The sequence below is a fragment of the Gallus gallus genome, chromosome Z (genome assembly GCF_016699485.2).
Source record: "Gallus gallus isolate bGalGal1 chromosome Z, bGalGal1.mat.broiler.GRCg7b, whole genome shotgun sequence".
Classification (NCBI taxonomy): Eukaryota; Metazoa; Chordata; class Aves; order Galliformes; family Phasianidae; genus Gallus; species Gallus gallus.
Window position 1 is genome coordinate 66,005,533 of NC_052572.1, and position 18,873 is coordinate 66,024,405.

General features: G+C 58.8%; 2 protein-coding genes across 2 annotated transcripts; both read right to left on the reverse strand.

Annotated features, from left to right (window-relative positions):
• On the reverse strand, positions 1 to 3,486 carry LOC101751487 (PHD finger protein 7-like). Its single transcript, XM_025145019.3, has 9 exons — positions 3,276 to 3,486; positions 2,864 to 2,955; positions 2,675 to 2,776; positions 2,293 to 2,417; positions 1,947 to 2,109; positions 1,752 to 1,858; positions 1,425 to 1,538; positions 1,155 to 1,273; positions 1 to 988 (listed from the first exon to the last, which is right to left on the reverse strand). Exons 1-9 carry the CDS (start codon positions 3,475 to 3,477, stop codon positions 282 to 284), a joined length of 1,731 nt encoding a protein of 576 aa, XP_025000787.2. The 5' UTR covers positions 3,478 to 3,486; the 3' UTR covers positions 1 to 281.
• Positions 3,487 to 9,437: 5,951 nt separating this feature from the next.
• On the reverse strand, positions 9,438 to 12,923 carry LOC112530681 (PHD finger protein 7-like). The gene is made up of 9 exons (XM_025145117.3): positions 12,713 to 12,923; positions 12,301 to 12,392; positions 12,112 to 12,213; positions 11,730 to 11,854; positions 11,384 to 11,546; positions 11,189 to 11,295; positions 10,862 to 10,975; positions 10,592 to 10,710; positions 9,438 to 10,425 (listed from the first exon to the last, which is right to left on the reverse strand). The coding sequence occupies exons 1-9, from the start codon at positions 12,912 to 12,914 to the stop codon at positions 9,719 to 9,721; spliced, it is 1,731 nt and encodes a 576-aa protein (XP_025000885.2). The 5' UTR covers positions 12,915 to 12,923; the 3' UTR covers positions 9,438 to 9,718.
• Positions 12,924 to 18,873: the final 5,950 nt, after the last annotated feature.

An 18,873-nucleotide genomic window follows, 5' to 3' on the forward strand; every position in this document is an offset into this window, starting at 1 on the left:
TAGGGAGTATTTTTAAGGTTTATTATTATTATTATTATTGCTATTATTGTTATGCCACGTGGAAGCACAACCGTCATGCGGGGATGGGACACGGCTGCTTCCGTGCTGTCTTTGGCAGTGGCTGTGGGGATGTCTTCTGTGATGCTGGACCCGGGAGCGGTTTTGTGCCCGGGCTGGTCCACAGGAGTGTGAAGGCAACACTGGTGGAGTATCTTCACGGTTTATTTTCTTTGCCGCTTGGAATCAGAGCCATCACGTGGAGCTGGAACACGGTGGCTGCTTCAGCGCCATCTTCGGGACCGGCTGCGGGGAGGTCTTCTGTGATGTTGGGCCCGGGAGCGGCTTCGTGCCCGGGCTGGTCCCCGCTGCCTGGACCGGCTCCCACGGCCTCCTCGGGGCCGGCTGCGGGAAGTGGAAGCGCGACGCCCCACTGGGGATCGGCTTCGAGTGTGGGCCCGCCCTCGCTGCCTGGACTGTCTCCTGCGTGCAGGCAGAGGGGAAGCCCTCGAGGACCTCGGTCGTGCTGGTGCGGCCGAGGTGCGGGTGCTTCTCTGAGCCCCTGGGGTTGTTGCATGGCTCCCACCACAATGTCTTCGGGGCCGACTCTGGGAGCCCGGGGCCCGGCCTTGCAATGGGGAGCGGCTTCTTGTGCGGCCGCCCCCCCGCTGCCTGGGATGCTGTGTGGGCGCTGGTGCCTGGGAGGTTCTGGAGGACCGTGCGCCTGCAGCTGGAGCCCGTCTCCTCCCACCACGTCCTCGGCGCTGCTGACATATGTCCCGCTCCTCAGATGGACGTGAGCGGGTGGTATCCTGCTCAGCCGCCGGCACTCCGGGCTGGGCGCTGAGCTCAGGCAGCTGGGATGGGCTGGATGCTGCCTGACTAGCAGGACCAGAGCTGGTGTTGTCAGGTCCTGTAAAGCCGTGGGAAGGCACCGATAGCTCCTGGCTGGGGGTGCTGGGGCTGGCAAGCTCAGAGTTGGTGCGGGAGGCTGTAAGGAGAGACAGGAAGCTCAGCAGGATGAACACGCAGCCCCAGGGGCAGGACAGGCTGCCATCCCTGGTGGGGCAGAGAGACCGTGGCAAGGCCACCCTGAGCACCCGCTGCCAGGCCTTGTCTGGCCCCAGTCCCGTGGCAAGGAGCTCTTTGCCTCTTACCAGTGCCCGCACCAGCGCAGGTGTCGCACTCCCACGTGTCTCTGCCGGCGGACCAGAAGGAGCAGTTCCAGTGGGTGCCCTCTGCGGCACAGGAGCTGCAGAGGAGCAGCCGCCAGCGCCTGGGGAAGCAAATGGGTTGTGGCTGTGAGGATGAAGAGAGCCAAGGCAGGGAGCAGCTGGCACGACTCTGGTGCTCCATCCTTGCTCCCCCAGCCTGTGGTGAGGCTGAGAGCCCACACAGAGCTGCAGAGGATTGCAGAGGTCACTCACCCCTCTTCCTGTGCCCTCTCCCTGCCTCCCAGGTAAATGCACATGCTGGCATCACAGCGCCTGTGCCTTTCTCGCAGCGGCTGGTATGCTGCGTCGTCCCACCACGATGGTCGTCTGCCAGAGAAGAGAGGGAATGTGATGGTGCCCCAGGTGTGAGGCAGATCCAGGGCATCCCTGCTCATCCACCTTGAGCTCCTTCCCAGCTTCTCCATGAAGCTGAGACCAATGCTGGCAGGATGGCAAGGGACTGGGCCTGCCGGGGCAGTTCTTGGGCAGGCGCCGCACCTGTGCCTGAGCGTCTGCAGAGCCAGGCAGAAGGACACCAACCTGACCGGAATTTGGATCCCCAGTGTGGTCATTCGGGATCGGAATCGCCCTTTTCCTCCGCAGACGGGGCAGAAGAAGCGCATGGTGGCAGCGTGCAGGGCATGTTTCTGCAGGAGAAGCACAAGTGTGAGCGTGAGCGGGGCGGGGTGCTGCTGAGCACCGGCCGTGCCCACAGGGCGAGGGGAGGGCTCCTACCCTGATGCAGCCCCGGTGGAACCAGGCCTGTTTGCACACGGGGCACACCATGGTGTGGTAGGACGTGCTGTCCCCCACGGGCTCCAGGCAGATGACACAGCTGGTGTTCTCAGATGGAGCTGCCTCCGCTGCCTGCCGAGGGCGATGCTCCCAGCAGAAGGACCTGGGCAGGAGGACAGAAGGGATGAGCATGGGGAGAAGTGCTGCGCGGAGGGCTGAGGACCAGGAAAGCGCGCCAGGCCTGGGCTCTGGCTCTGGCAGGATGCTGGGAGGTGTCGCTGCGGGTTCCTCCCTGGGAGGAACAGGCAGGGACAGCAGCTTGGCTGCTGCTGCTGACAGCCCTTACCTGTGCTGCCCAAAGTATTGGGTGATGCATTCCCCATCCTCAGTGCAGGGCAGATGGAAGCTGCGCTCGCAGCCGGTCTCCGCACAGGTGATGGCAGCTCCCCTCCCGCCACAGACAAAGCAGTTCTGGAAAGAGCAGAGCAGCCCCCATCAGCGGTGGGCTCAGGGCCTCTGCGGCCAGCCCCACTTCTCCAGGCAGGGCGCAGGGTGTGGGCACTGCTGCCTCACACTCCGCAGAGCTGCCTGGCAGATGAGGCTCGTCTGCTATGGTGGGACTTTGTCCTGGAGCCGGTTGGAAGGGCCGCGATGGCTTTCTTTGGGCCCAGGCAAAGCCAGTGCCAGCCTCTGCCGGCACCAAGCTCCCGTTCCGTTCAGGTCCTCACCTTCTGCTCTGCCAGCTGGACTGCGCGCTGGACAGCACTGATGGAGAAGCCAAAAATTCCCCCCATTGGGCTTCTCCATTCCAAAAGGCCATTGGCAAAGAACTGTAGGAGAGAAAAGGGCAGGATCTCGTGAGGCTGGATAGGAAGGGAGCATCCCAGGCAGGAGCCCTAGCCCTCGAGGGAACTCACCAAGCAGAACTGGTGGGCACAGAGCCCACCGTTGGCAAATGTCTCCCCGCAGATGTCCGGGTTGACCTGTGCCCGGCGGCACAGCACGCACACTGGAGAGGAAGGAGAGAGCAAGCGTGAGCAGCAGTGAGCACCTGGCAGGGCCGGGTGTCGCTGGGGGCCATCCCCCGGGCTTGCTCCAGGCCTGCCGTGCTGGCTGGGTGGAAGGGAAGGAGGCCTTGTAGGCCCAGCAGTGTCAGCGGGCAGCCACAGCCCAAGCTGTGCCCCCTGGCCAAGAAGCGGGAGGACCCTGCCTGCCCGCAGCACTGGGTAGCCTCTGCCCGTCCCTTCCTCCCCTCCCAGCCGCAGGCAGACCCCCAGCAGCCCTGTGCCCGGCAGCGGGGAGCCGCGTGCAGGGATACGGTGCTCTCACCTGGCTCCCCAGAGTTGGGGGCCTCCTCCGTCCCTTTGGACATGATTGGCATCGACGACGAGAAACAAGAGAGTCGCTGCTCTCTCCACGCCTCGCCAGGCCGCACTGAGCACGGCCCCAGCCCCGCAGCCTTTGCTCTGCTCCCCGCCTCATGCGTCACAATGGCCGCTCCCTGACACCACTGTGACATCACGGCCACCATCTCACGGGCCTGAGGGCGCGGCACCCACGCGGGAGGGCGGCAGCTCCTGTGGGCAACGCAGAGCGAGGGGCCCGGTGCTGCCATCAGCAGGGTGCTTGCATCAGCAGGGAGCTTGCGTCAGCAGGGAGCTTGCATCAGCAGGGAGCAAGCATGGCCTCCATCAGGCCTTTCGCACGGCGCCCGTGCTGGGGCATCGCAGCAGAGAGTCTAGTAAAGGTCTGCGGGTCAACAGCACAGCCGGCGTTTCTAGTGCGTGTGCTGACCGACTTTCCGTGGTCTGATGGTGACAGGACAAGGGGGAACGGCTTTGACGTGAGAAAAGAGGAGGTCGGGTGAGCTGCGAGAGGGAATTCCTCACTCGGAGGGCAGTGAGGCCCTGGCACAGCTGCCCAGAGAAGCCGTGGGTGCCCATCCCTGCAGGCACTCCAGGCCAGGTTGGACAGGGCCCTGTTCTAACCTGACCTGCTGGGTGGCAGCGCTCCCATGGCAGGCGCTTGGGCTTGGGTGGGTTTTTTTGATCCTTTCCTATCCAAGTCTTCACACATCAAAGCTTCTACCCTTCTACAGTTCCCAGAGGCAAAGTGGCATAGGCAGGGCACTAGGGCACTTCAAGCCTGCATATAAAGTGAGTCAGACAAACTTCTGAGGTCTGCTTTCTTCAACCTGCTGGCAATGGCCACCCAGCCAGAGACAGGAGAGGAGCTGTCCCTTGTCCAGGGCTGCAGTCCTGGAATCACACTGGAGCATGCCTGCTCATCCAGCCTGACCCCGTTTCCAGCTTGTCCACGAAAGTCAGGCCAACGCTGATGGGAGAGTCCCCATGCCTAGATAGGAGAGGCGCCCTCTGTGGAGATGTTCAAGGCCTCACTGCGTAGGGCTCCAGGCAGCCTGATCTACTGGGTGGCAACCAACACACTGCAGGAGTTTGGAACTTGATAGACTTTAATGTCCCTTCCAACCCAAGCCATCCCAGGATCCCGTGTTTCAAAACGTCTACCAGATCCAGCATTAAGCCAGATTACCAAGACACCTGCCCAGCCAGTCGTGGCACCTACAAAGGCTACCACGGTAGTCAAGCATGATTTTTTCATAGTAAATCCAAGTTTACTACTCTGGATAGCCCTTCCCCCTCCCCTCGCTTTGAGATGATATCCAGAATTAATTGTTCCTGAATGGCCTATGGTTTCCTGATGTAGTTTCCTGACCTTTTTGGAGATTGGAATGACATTGGCTATCCTCCAGTCTTCAGGCATCTCTCCTGTTCTCCATAGCGTTTCACAGATGATAGACAGCTGGGCTGTAAACGCACACTTCTGGCTTGTGTCCCGTAGCTTCTCGTCTACCCGGACCCCCAAGTCCTTCTCCGCAGGGCTGCTCTCAAGGAGATCCTCCCCCAGTCTACATAAATACGTGGGATTGCCCCGGCCCAAGCGCAGCACCTTGCATTTGGCCCTGTTGAAACTCATAAGGTTCACGTGGGCCCACTTCTGCAGCGTGTCCAGGCCCCTCTGGGTGGCTTCCCTTCCCTCCACCGTATTGGCGGCACTGCTCAGCTTGGTGTCGTCTGCAGACTTGCTGAGGGTGCACTCGATTCCATCATCTATGTCACTGATAAAGATGGGGAAGAGCACCGGTCCCAGGAACGACCCTTGGGGGATACCGCTTGTGACCGGCTTCCACCCAGGCATAGAACCGTCAGTCACAACCCCGTGGCTGCGACCAGCCAACCAGTTCTTAGTCCACTGAACAGTCCATCTTTCAAAACCGTACCTCTCCGATTTAGAGAGAAGGATGCGGTGAGGGACCATGTCAAAGGCTCTGCATAGGTCTAGGAAGATGACGTCCATCACCCTTCCCCCATCCACCGATTGCCATCACGCCATCACAGAAGGCCACCGGGCTGGTCAGGCACGATCTGCCCTTGGTGAAGCCACGCTGGCTGTCTTGGATCACCTCTTTGTCTCCTATGTGCCTTAACGTGGTAACCAGGAGGATCTGCTCCATGATCTTCCCAGGCACAGAGGTGAGGCTCGCCAGCCTGTAGTTCCCCGGGTCACCCTTTCTCCCTTTCTTAAAAAATGGGAGTCATGTTTCCCTTTTCCCAGTCACTGGGGATGTCACCCGACAGCCATGATTTTTCAAATGTGATGGAAAGCAGCTCAGCAATCACGTCAGCCATTTCTCTCAGAGCCCTCGGATGGATATCATTTGGCCCCATGGACTTATGTGCATTCAGTTTCATGAGAACGTCTCCGACTTGTTCCGTGGTTACAGTGGGATGGAATCCACTCCTCTCACCCACACCTAGAGGTTCAGGATCCTGGCAGACATGAGGAACCTGACCACCAGTGAAGACTGAGGCAAAGCGCTTCTTGAGCACCTCAGCTTTTTCCATGTCTGAGGAAGCCACTTCCCCATCCTCATTTATCAGAGGGGAAATGCTGTCCTTGGTCTGTCTCCCCCCTTCCCACGTACCTGTAGAAATCCTTCCTGTTATTTTTCACATCCCTTGCCAAGTTCAGCTCCAGCTATGCCTTGGCTTTCCTGGTCCTATCTCTACACATGCAGACAACGTTCCTATGTTCTTCCCAGGCTACACAACCCGGCTTCCACTTCCTGTACATTGCTGTACATTTTCCGTCAGTTTCAGCTGCAGGTCCTTCCTCAGCCACGCTGGTTGCCCGTCTCCTCTGCTCCATTTCTTCTGCTGGGGAACGGAGAGCTCTTGCGCTGGTGTCTTTAAGGAGCTGCCAGCTCTGTTCTCTTCCTCTGCCCTCAAGGACGGTTTCCCAGGAGATCCCATCCAGCACTTCCTCGAGCAGCTGGAATTTTGCTCTCTTGAAGTTCAGGGTCCTGCCTCTGCTTTTTGCCAGGCCTGCATTTCTCCAGATGGCAAACTCCACCAGGGCATGGTCACGACAGCCCAGGCTGCCTCCAATCTTAACTTCTCTAACGCTCAGCTCTCCTTTGGTGAGCTCCAGGTCCAGCAGGGCTTCACCTCGGATCGGTCCGTCCAGTGCCTGGACGAGGAGGTAATCCTCAACGGACTCCAGGAATCTCCTGGATTGTGTGCCACCTGCCGTGCTGCTATCCCAGCAGATATCCGGGTAGCTGAAATCCCCCATCAGGACAAGAGCCTGCGAGCGCGACACCTCCCGCTGTTGAAGCAGGAAGGCCTCGTCAACAGGCTCCACCTGATCAGGTGGCCTGCAGCAGACCCCAACCACTAGATGCCCTTATACTGGACTGACCCCTGACTTCCACCCATAAGCTCTTGTGGTGGTTTTGTGATTTTTGTTGCCGGTATTCCACATCAGAGCATCGTGTAAAGCAGTGGGAGTTAAAGAGTTAATGTTCTGGTTCTGTGGACTGCCTTTATCGGGCATTTTGGTTCTCGGGGGGGAGGGGTGGGGTGGCATTCCCCAGAGGACTTCTCGCCCACAGGAAGAAAGGTGGAGCTCCTGGCAGGACACGGGCCTCTTTCCCGCTGGCGGATTCTCTCGGTTTCGCGGCAGAGAAGCACGTGGTTCCCTCTGCAGTGTATAGCGCAAGGCTTCGGCTTTGGACACTCTCATTTTGTTTGATTTTATTGGATTTAGTAAATTAAAGCTCTTTCTTAGATCGTTGCTGCTGCTCGGTAATTTTTTTCTCTGTTAGACCCACCTGCTATCTCCCCACCCTTGCCCGCAAGTCTGCTGCCTCATTAGTCACAGGGCCAGGCCGACCGGTCGTAAAACTTCAACGCTTTTCTTTTTTACCCTCCCTCCTTTATTTTGGGGGCCTGCTGCCTCTGTCACGGATGCAGATCTGGAGATAACTCCGTGACAGCTCTCAGCCAGGTCATGGCTGTTACTCAGACACAGCTCTCTGCAATCTGTCCACTTCCTAACACAGAGGGCAACACCCCCTCCTCTCGTCCCCTGCCTATCCCTTCTGAAGAGCCAGCAACCCAAAGCGTTTCTTTGTCCCGCCGCGCTTGACTCTCTTCCCTCATCGGATCTAGTCCAAAACCCCAGACTACTTGCTTTACCCTAGCAAGCCTCATTGCATCCCCTTCCCCCTTCCTACCTAGTTTAAAGCCCTCTCGATGAGCCCTGCTAGCTCTTGGGCTAGGATCCATTTCCCTCATAGAGACAAGTGACAGCAACCTGCAGCCATTAGACCGGGTGCCGAGTAAATTGCCCCATGGTTGAAAAGCCCAAAGTCCCTGTGGCGGCGCCAGCCTCTCAGCCACTTCTCCATTACCTGAGTTCTCCTACCCGACTCCATGTCCCTCACTGCTGCAGAAGGGACAGAAGAAATTATCAGTTGTGCTCCCACTCCGTCAACCGACTGCCCTAAAGCCCTGAAGTCTTTTTTTGAGTTTGCAGGCTTCTCTGAGCTGCTTCATTGCTGCCTGCCCGAACTGTCAGCAATGGCTAGGAATCAGAGGGATGGACCAGGTCTGGGAGTTTTCTGTGCCCTTGACCTGGGCCCCAGGGAGGCGGCACAACTCCCCGTGAGTCCGGTCCGGTCTGCATATGGGGCCCTCCGTTCCCGTGAGGAGGAACAGTACAACAGTACTGTTCCTGTACAGTAACCCTTCTGTCCGTCTTAGCAGAGGCAGTCTGGAGACACAGAGCCGACCAGCTCTCCCTTGGCACTGTCTTAGGCAAAGCTTCCCGTGCCTCCTCGCTCACCTCCCCTTCAGTTTACAGTGCCTCTAAAAAAAGAAAGCAACATCTGTCACTTAAGGGCACCTGGGGAAGTGAGGTTGCCAGAGAACGGGTTCGCCCACGATGCCGAGCTGGGACTGTCTTCCAGTTCTGCCCGTCTCTCAGGACCCCCCTCTCTGCCCGACAGTGACAGGACATGGAGTCCATCACTTTCTGGGGGGTGTCTCCCTGGCGCCTTCCTCTCTGGCATGCCTGGGAGTTACTCCACCGGTCAATCTCTTGCTCTCACTCCCTGATGGCCCTTGACCTCTCCGCCTCCTCCTTGAGCTCTGCCACCATGCTGAGCAGATCTTCCACCTGCTCACACCTCACACAGGTGGAGTTCCCGCTGCCCTCAGTGGGCAGCAGCAGGCTCAGGCACTCCCTGCAGCCGGAGACCTGAACAGCTGCATCCTTGGGCAGGGCCTCCATCTGGGTCGCCACAGTCTTTGCGGGGCAAGCTTGTTGATCAGTGGAGACCGTGGTAGATCTGTGGTCTGGGAGACTGCCGGAACGTCAGCTGGTCTCCAGAGCGAGGAGGTTCAGTACTTCTGCGCCGTCCTGCACAAGCTACCACACCCGCTGCTGCAGTATGCTGTGGGAGCTGCGCACACACTGCCTTCTGCTCCCTGCACCTGGTGGGCAGCGATGCACTGAGGCCCTCCCATAAGCTTCTGCTAAGGCAAGGGGCGTGGATGCAGTTCCGTTGCCCTGGCAACGCCGATGCCACATCAGCTACTCTCACGAGAACTGTCGGGCTGCTCTGTTGGCTTGGGGTTCCCCTGGTAAAGGAACCCACCGAAAGCCCCCTGTACCTTGCAGTCAGGTGCTGCGGTTCTGGCCGGGGTGGCTCTGAAGCAGCTAACCTCGGCAGTCAAGGATTATGTCAAGTATCATCCTGTGTTATCTTGCATTCCGATATCACATGTAGGAAATTGACTTTCCTCCTCACATGGCTGCCGCTGTTTTGTTTTTAGTCCCGTCACCCATCTCCCTACTTTCCCCCCCTTTTCCCCTTTCCCCGCTCCTGGGATGTGGGTCTGTGGATCCCCCTTCCCCATTAGTCCTGGAAACAGGCTGTCCCTGCCCCTTTTTATTCAGGCTGTTGGGCCTGTGGGCGTGCTGTCCCCCGTCACGGGCACAGACAGGTCTAAAGATAACTCCACGACAGCCATCTGGGAAGGTGCTAAGGAGAAGACAACCCCGTGGTCTCAGCTCCTACCACTGCCCACCGCAGGACAAGCAGAGAAGAATGAAGCCAACGTATAGGGAGTATTTTTAAGGTTTATTATTATTATTATTATTGCTATTATTGTTATGCCACGTGGAAGCACAACCGTCATGCGGGGATGGGACACGGCTGCTTCCGTGCTGTCTTTGGCAGTGGCTGTGGGGATGTCTTCTGTGATGCTGGACCCGGGAGCGGTTTTGTGCCCGGGCTGGTCCACAGGAGTGTGAAGGCAACACTGGTGGAGTATCTTCACGGTTTATTTTCTTTGCCGCTTGGAATCAGAGCCATCACGTGGAGCTGGAACACGGTGGCTGCTTCAGCGCCATCTTCGGGACCGGCTGCGGGGAGGTCTTCTGTGATGTTGGGCCCGGGAGCGGCTTCGTGCCCGGGCTGGTCCCCGCTGCCTGGACCGGCTCCCACGGCCTCCTCGGGGCCGGCTGCGGGAAGTGGAAGCGCGACGCCCCACTGGGGATCGGCTTCGAGTGTGGGCCCGCCCTCGCTGCCTGGACTGTCTCCTGCGTGCAGGCAGAGGGGAAGCCCTCGAGGACCTCGGTCGTGCTGGTGCGGCCGAGGTGCGGGTGCTTCTCTGAGCCCCTGGGGTTGTTGCATGGCTCCCACCACAATGTCTTCGGGGCCGACTCTGGGAGCCCGGGGCCCGGCCTTGCAATGGGGAGCGGCTTCTTGTGCGGCCGCCCCCCCGCTGCCTGGGATGCTGTGTGGGCGCTGGTGCCTGGGAGGTTCTGGAGGACCGTGCGCCTGCAGCTGGAGCCCGTCTCCTCCCACCACGTCCTCGGCGCTGCTGACATATGTCCCGCTCCTCAGATGGACGTGAGCGGGTGGTATCCTGCTCAGCCGCCGGCACTCCGGGCTGGGCGCTGAGCTCAGGCAGCTGGGATGGGCTGGATGCTGCCTGACTAGCAGGACCAGAGCTGGTGTTGTCAGGTCCTGTAAAGCCGTGGGAAGGCACCGATAGCTCCTGGCTGGGGGTGCTGGGGCTGGCAAGCTCAGAGTTGGTGCGGGAGGCTGTAAGGAGAGACAGGAAGCTCAGCAGGATGAACACGCAGCCCCAGGGGCAGGACAGGCTGCCATCCCTGGTGGGGCAGAGAGACCGTGGCAAGGCCACCCTGAGCACCCGCTGCCAGGCCTTGTCTGGCCCCAGTCCCGTGGCAAGGAGCTCTTTGCCTCTTACCAGTGCCCGCACCAGCGCAGGTGTCGCACTCCCACGTGTCTCTGCCGGCGGACCAGAAGGAGCAGTTCCAGTGGGTGCCCTCTGCGGCACAGGAGCTGCAGAGGAGCAGCCGCCAGCGCCTGGGGAAGCAAATGGGTTGTGGCTGTGAGGATGAAGAGAGCCAAGGCAGGGAGCAGCTGGCACGACTCTGGTGCTCCATCCTTGCTCCCCCAGCCTGTGGTGAGGCTGAGAGCCCACACAGAGCTGCAGAGGATTGCAGAGGTCACTCACCCCTCTTCCTGTGCCCTCTCCCTGCCTCCCAGGTAAATGCACATGCTGGCATCACAGCGCCTGTGCCTTTCTCGCAGCGGCTGGTATGCTGCGTCGTCCCACCACGATGGTCGTCTGCCAGAGAAGAGAGGGAATGTGATGGTGCCCCAGGTGTGAGGCAGATCCAGGGCATCCCTGCTCATCCACCTTGAGCTCCTTCCCAGCTTCTCCATGAAGCTGAGACCAATGCTGGCAGGATGGCAAGGGACTGGGCCTGCCGGGGCAGTTCTTGGGCAGGCGCCGCACCTGTGCCTGAGCGTCTGCAGAGCCAGGCAGAAGGACACCAACCTGACCGGAATTTGGATCCCCAGTGTGGTCATTCGGGATCGGAATCGCCCTTTTCCTCCGCAGACGGGGCAGAAGAAGCGCATGGTGGCAGCGTGCAGGGCATGTTTCTGCAGGAGAAGCACAAGTGTGAGCGTGAGCGGGGCGGGGTGCTGCTGAGCACCGGCCGTGCCCACAGGGCGAGGGGAGGGCTCCTACCCTGATGCAGCCCCGGTGGAACCAGGCCTGTTTGCACACGGGGCACACCATGGTGTGGTAGGACGTGCTGTCCCCCACGGGCTCCAGGCAGATGACACAGCTGGTGTTCTCAGATGGAGCTGCCTCCGCTGCCTGCCGAGGGCGATGCTCCCAGCAGAAGGACCTGGGCAGGAGGACAGAAGGGATGAGCATGGGGAGAAGTGCTGCGCGGAGGGCTGAGGACCAGGAAAGCACGCCAGGCCTGGGCTCTGGCTCTGGCAGGATGCTGGGAGGTGTCGCTGCGGGTTCCTCCCTGGGAGGAACAGGCAGGGACAGCAGCTTGGCTGCTGCTGCTGACAGCCCTTACCTGTGCTGCCCAAAGTATTGGGTGATGCATTCCCCATCCTCAGTGCAGGGCAGATGGAAGCTGCGCTCGCAGCCGGTCTCCGCACAGGTGATGGCAGCTCCCCTCCCGCCACAGACAAAGCAGTTCTGGAAAGAGCAGAGCAGCCCCCATCAGCGGTGGGCTCAGGGCCTCTGCGGCCAGCCCCACTTCTCCAGGCAGGGCGCAGGGTGTGGGCACTGCTGCCTCACACTCCGCAGAGCTGCCTGGCAGATGAGGCTCGTCTGCTATGGTGGGACTTTGTCCTGGAGCCGGTTGGAAGGGCCGCGATGGCTTTCTTTGGGCCCAGGCAAAGCCAGTGCCAGCCTCTGCCGGCACCAAGCTCCCGTTCCGTTCAGGTCCTCACCTTCTGCTCTGCCAGCTGGACTGCGCGCTGGACAGCACTGATGGAGAAGCCAAAAATTCCCCCCATTGGGCTTCTCCATTCCAAAAGGCCATTGGCAAAGAACTGTAGGAGAGAAAAGGGCAGGATCTCGTGAGGCTGGATAGGAAGGGAGCATCCCAGGCAGGAGCCCTAGCCCTCGAGGGAACTCACCAAGCAGAACTGGTGGGCACAGAGCCCACCGTTGGCAAATGTCTCCCCGCAGATGTCCGGGTTGACCTGTGCCCGGCGGCACAGCACGCACACTGGAGAGGAAGGAGAGAGCAAGCGTGAGCAGCAGTGAGCACCTGGCAGGGCCGGGTGTCGCTGGGGGCCATCCCCCGGGCTTGCTCCAGGCCTGCCGTGCTGGCTGGGTGGAAGGGAAGGAGGCCTTGTAGGCCCAGCAGTGTCAGCGGGCAGCCACAGCCCAAGCTGTGCCCCCTGGCCAAGAAGCGGGAGGACCCTGCCTGCCCGCAGCACTGGGTAGCCTCTGCCCGTCCCTTCCTCCCCTCCCAGCCGCAGGCAGACCCCCAGCAGCCCTGTGCCCGGCAGCGGGGAGCCGCGTGCAGGGATACGGTGCTCTCACCTGGCTCCCCAGAGTTGGGGGCCTCCTCCGTCCCTTTGGACATGATTGGCATCGACGACGAGAAACAAGAGAGTCGCTGCTCTCTCCACGCCTCGCCAGGCCGCACTGAGCACGGCCCCAGCCCCGCAGCCTTTGCTCTGCTCCCCGCCTCATGCGTCACAATGGCCGCTCCCTGACACCACTGTGACATCACGGCCACCATCTCACGGGCCTGAGGGCGCGGCACCCACGCGGGAGGGCGGCAGCTCCTGTGGGCAACGCAGAGCGAGGGGCCCGGTGCTGCCATCAGCAGGGTGCTTGCATCAGCAGGGAGCTTGCGTCAGCAGGGAGCTTGCATCAGCAGGGAGCAAGCATGGCCTCCATCAGGCCTTTCGCACGGCGCCCGTGCTGGGGCATCGCAGCAGAGAGTCTAGTAAAGGTCTGCGGGTCAACAGCACAGCCGGCGTTTCTAGTGCGTGTGCTGACCGACTTTCCGTGGTCTGATGGTGACAGGACAAGGGGGAACGGCTTTGACGTGAGAAAAGAGGAGGTCGGGTGAGCTGCGAGAGGGAATTCCTCACTCGGAGGGCAGTGAGGCCCTGGCACAGCTGCCCAGAGAAGCCGTGGGTGCCCATCCCTGCAGGCACTCCAGGCCAGGTTGGACAGGGCCCTGTTCTAACCTGACCTGCTGGGTGGCAGCGCTCCCATGGCAGGCGCTTGGGCTTGGGTGGGTTTTTTTGATCCTTTCCTATCCAAGTCTTCACACATCAAAGCTTCTACCCTTCTACAGTTCCCAGAGGCAAAGTGGCATAGGCAGGGCACTAGGGCACTTCAAGCCTGCATATAAAGTGAGTCAGACAAACTTCTGAGGTCTGCTTTCTTCAACCTGCTGGCAATGGCCACCCAGCCAGAGACAGGAGAGGAGCTGTCCCTTGTCCAGGGCTGCAGTCCTGGAATCACACTGGAGCATGCCTGCTCATCCAGCCTGACCCCGTTTCCAGCTTGTCCACGAAAGTCAGGCCAACGCTGATGGGAGAGTCCCCATGCCTAGATAGGAGAGGCGCCCTCTGTGGAGATGTTCAAGGCCTCACTGCGTAGGGCTCCAGGCAGCCTGATCTACTGGGTGGCAACCAACACACTGCAGGAGTTTGGAACTTGATAGACTTTAATGTCCCTTCCAACCCAAGCCATCCCAGGATCCCGTGTTTCAAAACGTCTACCAGATCCAGCATTAAGCCAGATTACCAAGACACCTGCCCAGCCAGTCGTGGCACCTACAAAGGCTACCACGGTAGTCAAGCATGATTTTTTCATAGTAAATCCAAGTTTACTACTCTGGATAGCCCTTCCCCCTCCCCTCGCTTTGAGATGATATCCAGAATTAATTGTTCCTGAATGGCCTATGGTTTCCTGATGTAGTTTCCTGACCTTTTTGGAGATTGGAATGACATTGGCTATCCTCCAGTCTTCAGGCATCTCTCCTGTTCTCCATAGCGTTTCACAGATGATAGACAGCTGGGCTGTAAACGCACACTTCTGGCTTGTGTCCCGTAGCTTCTCGTCTACCCGGACCCCCAAGTCCTTCTCCGCAGGGCTGCTCTCAAGGAGATCCTCCCCCAGTCTACATAAATACGTGGGATTGCCCCGGCCCAAGCGCAGCACCTTGCATTTGGCCCTGTTGAAACTCATAAGGTTCACGTGGGCCCACTTCTGCAGCGTGTCCAGGCCCCTCTGGGTGGCTTCCCTTCCCTCCACCGTATTGGCGGCACTGCTCAGCTTGGTGTCGTCTGCAGACTTGCTGAGGGTGCACTCGATTCCATCATCTATGTCACTGATAAAGATGGGGAAGAGCACCGGTCCCAGGAACGACCCTTGGGGGATACCGCTTGTGACCGGCTTCCACCCAGGCATAGAACCGTCAGTCACAACCCCGTGGCTGCGACCAGCCAACCAGTTCTTAGTCCACTGAACAGTCCATCTTTCAAAACCGTACCTCTCCGATTTAGAGAGAAGGATGCGGTGAGGGACCATGTCAAAGGCTCTGCATAGGTCTAGGAAGATGACGTCCATCACCCTTCCCCCATCCACCGATTGCCATCACGCCATCACAGAAGGCCACCGGGCTGGTCAGGCACGATCTGCCCTTGGTGAAGCCACGCTGGCTGTCTTGGATCACCTCTTTGTCTCCTATGTGCCTTAACGTGGTAACCAGGAGGATCTGCTCCATGATCTTCCCAGGCACAGAGGTGAGGCTCGCCAGCCTGTAGTTCCCCGGGTCACCCTTTCTCCCTTTCTTAAAAAATGGGAGTCATGTTTCCCTTTTCCCAGTCACTGGGGATGTCACCCGACAGCCATGATTTTTCAAATGTGATGGAAAGCAGCTCAGCAATCACGTCAGCCATTTCTCTCAGAGCCCTCGGATGGATATCATTTGGCCCCATGGACTTATGTGCATTCAGTTTCATGAGAACGTCTCCGACTTGTTCCGTGGTTACAGTGGGATGGAATCCACTCCTCTCACCCACACCTAGAGGTTCAGGATCCTGGCAGACATGAGGAACCTGACCACCAGTGAAGACTGAGGCAAAGCGCTTCTTGAGCACCTCAGCTTTTTCCATGTCTGAGGAAGCCACTTCCCCATCCTCATTTATCAGAGGGGAAATGCTGTCCTTGGTCTGTCTCCCCCCTTCCCACGTACCTGTAGAAATCCTTCCTGTTATTTTTCACATCCCTTGCCAAGTTCAGCTCCAGCTATGCCTTGGCTTTCCTGGTCCTATCTCTACACATGCAGACAACGTTCCTATGTTCTTCCCAGGCTACACAACCCGGCTTCCACTTCCTGTACATTGCTGTACATTTTCCGTCAGTTTCAGCTGCAGGTCCTTCCTCAGCCACGCTGGTTGCCCGTCTCCTCTGCTCCATTTCTTCTGCTGGGGAACGGAGAGCTCTTGCGCTGGTGTCTTTAAGGAGCTGCCAGCTCTGTTCTCTTCCTCTGCCCTCAAGGACGGTTTCCCAGGAGATCCCATCCAGCACTTCCTCGAGCAGCTGGAATTTTGCTCTCTTGAAGTTCAGGGTCCTGCCTCTGCTTTTTGCCAGGCCTGCATTTCTCCAGATGGCAAACTCCACCAGGGCATGGTCACGACAGCCCAGGCTGCCTCCAATCTTAACTTCTCTAACGCTCAGCTCTCCTTTGGTGAGCTCCAGGTCCAGCAGGGCTTCACCTCGGATCGGTCCGTCCAGTGCCTGGACGAGGAGGTAATCCTCAACGGACTCCAGGAATCTCCTGGATTGTGTGCCACCTGCCGTGCTGCTATCCCAGCAGATATCCGGGTAGCTGAAATCCCCCATCAGGACAAGAGCCTGCGAGCGCGACACCTCCCGCTGTTGAAGCAGGAAGGCCTCGTCAACAGGCTCCACCTGATCAGGTGGCCTGCAGCAGACCCCAACCACTAGATGCCCTTTACTGGACTGACCCCTGACTTCCACCCATAAGCTCTTGTGGTGGTTTTGTGATTTTTGTTGCCGGTATTCCACATCAGAGCATCGTGTAAAGCAGTGGGAGTTAAAGAGTTAATGTTCTGGTTCTGTGGACTGCCTTTATCGGGCATTTTGGTTCTCGGGGGGGAGGGGTGGGGTGGCATTCCCCAGAGGACTTCTCGCCCACAGGAAGAAAGGTGGAGCTCCTGGCAGGACACGGGCCTCTTTCCCGCTGGCGGATTCTCTCGGTTTCGCGGCAGAGAAGCACGTGGTTCCCTCTGCAGTGTATAGCGCAAGGCTTCGGCTTTGGACACTCTCATTTTGTTTGATTTTATTGGATTTAGTAAATTAAAGCTCTTTCTTAGATCGTTGCTGCTGCTCGGTAATTTTTTTCTCTGTTAGACCCACCTGCTATCTCCCCACCCTTGCCCGCAAGTCTGCTGCCTCATTAGTCACAGGGCCAGGCCGACCGGTCGTAAAACTTCAACGCTTTTCTTTTTTACCCTCCCTCCTTTATTTTGGGGGCCTGCTGCCTCTGTCACGGATGCAGATCTGGAGATAACTCCGTGACAGCTCTCAGCCAGGTCATGGCTGTTACTCAGACACAGCTCTCTGCAATCTGTCCACTTCCTAACACAGAGGGCAACACCCCCTCCTCTCGTCCCCTGCCTATCCCTTCTGAAGAGCCAGCAACCCAAAGCGTTTCTTTGTCCCGCCGCGCTTGACTCTCTTCCCTCATCGGATCTAGTCCAAAACCCCAGACTACTTGCTTTACCCTAGCAAGCCTCATTGCATCCCCTTCCCCCTTCCTACCTAGTTTAAAGCCCTCTCGATGAGCCCTGCTAGCTCTTGGGCTAGGATCCATTTCCCTCATAGAGACAAGTGACAGCAACCTGCAGCCATTAGACCGGGTGCCGAGTAAATTGCCCCATGGTTGAAAAGCCCAAAGTCCCTGTGGCGGCGCCAGCCTCTCAGCCACTTCTCCATTACCTGAGTTCTCCTACCCGACTCCATGTCCCTCACTGCTGCAGAAGGGACAGAAGAAATTATCAGTTGTGCTCCCACTCCGTCAACCGACTGCCCTAAAGCCCTGAAGTCTTTTTTTGAGTTTGCAGGCTTCTCTGAGCTGCTTCATTGCTGCCTGCCCGAACTGTCAGCAATGGCTAGGAATCAGAGGGATGGACCAGGTCTGGGAGTTTTCTGTGCCCTTGACCTGGGCCCCAGGGAGGCGGCACAACTCCCCGTGAGTCCGGTCCGGTCTGCATATGGGGCCCTCCGTTCCCGTGAGGAGGAACAGTACAACAGTACTGTTCCTGTACAGTAACCCTTCTGTCCGTCTTAGCAGAGGCAGTCTGGAGACACAGAGCCGACCAGCTCTCCCTTGGCACTGTCTTAGGCAAAGCTTCCTGTGCCTCCTCGCTCACCTCCCCTTCAGTTTACAGTGCCTCTAAAAAAAGAAAGCAACATCTGTCACTTAAGGGCACCTGGGGAAGTGAGGTTGCCAGAGAACGGGTTCGCCCACGATGCCGAGCTGGGACTGTCTTCCAGTTCTGCCCGTCTCTCAGGACCCCCCTCTCTGCCCGACAGTGACAGGACATGGAGTCCATCACTTTCTGGGGGGTGTCTCCCTGGCGCCTTCCTCTCTGGCATGCCTGGGAGTTACTCCACCGGTCAATCTCTTGCTCTCACTCCCTGATGGTCCTTGACCTCTCCGCCTCCTCCTTGAGCTCTGCCACCATGCTGAGCAGATCTTCCACCTGCTCACACCTCACACAGGTGGAGTTCCCGCTGCCCTCAGTGGGCAGCAGCAGGCTCAGGCACTCCCTGCAGCCGGAGACCTGAACAGCTGCATCCTTGGGCAGGGCCTCCATCTGGGTCGCCACAGTCTTTGCGGGGCAAGCTTGTTGATCAGTGGAGACCGTGGTAGATCTGTGGTCTGGGAGACTGCCGGAACGTCAGCTGGTCTCCAGAGCGAGGAGGTTCAGTACTTCTGCGCCGTCCTGCACAAGCTACCACACCCGCTGCTGCAGTATGCTGTGGGAGCTGCGCACACACTGCCTTCTGCTCCCTGCACCTGGTGGGCAGCGATGCACTGAGGCCCTCCCATAAGCTTCTGCTAAGGCAAGGGGCGTGGATGCAGTTCCGTTGCCCTGGCAACGCCGATGCCACATCAGCTACTCTCACGAGAACTGTCGGGCTGCTCTGTTGGCTTGAGGTTCCCCTGGTAAAGGAACCCACCGAAAGCCCCCTGTACCTTGCAGTCAGGTGCTGCGGTTCTGGCCGGGGTGGCTCTGAAGCAGCTAACCTCGGCAGTCAAGGATTATGTCAAGTATCATCCTGTGTTATCTTGCATTCCGATATCACATGTAGGAAATTGACTTTCCTCCTCACATGGCTGCCGCTGTTTTGTTTTTAGTCCCGTCACCCATCTCCCTACTTTCCCCCCCTTTTCCCCTTTCCCCGCTCCTGGGATGTGGGTCTGTGGATCCCCCTTCCCCATTAGTCCTGGAAACAGGCTGTCCCTGCCCCTTTTTATTCAGGCTGTTGGGCCTGTGGGCGTGCTGTCCCCCGTCACGGGCACAGACAGGTCTAAAGATAACTCCACGACAGCCATCTGGGAAGGTGCTAAGGAGAAGACAACCCCGTGGTCTCAGCTCCTACCACTGCCCACCGCAGGACAAGCAGAGAAGAATGAAGCCAACGTA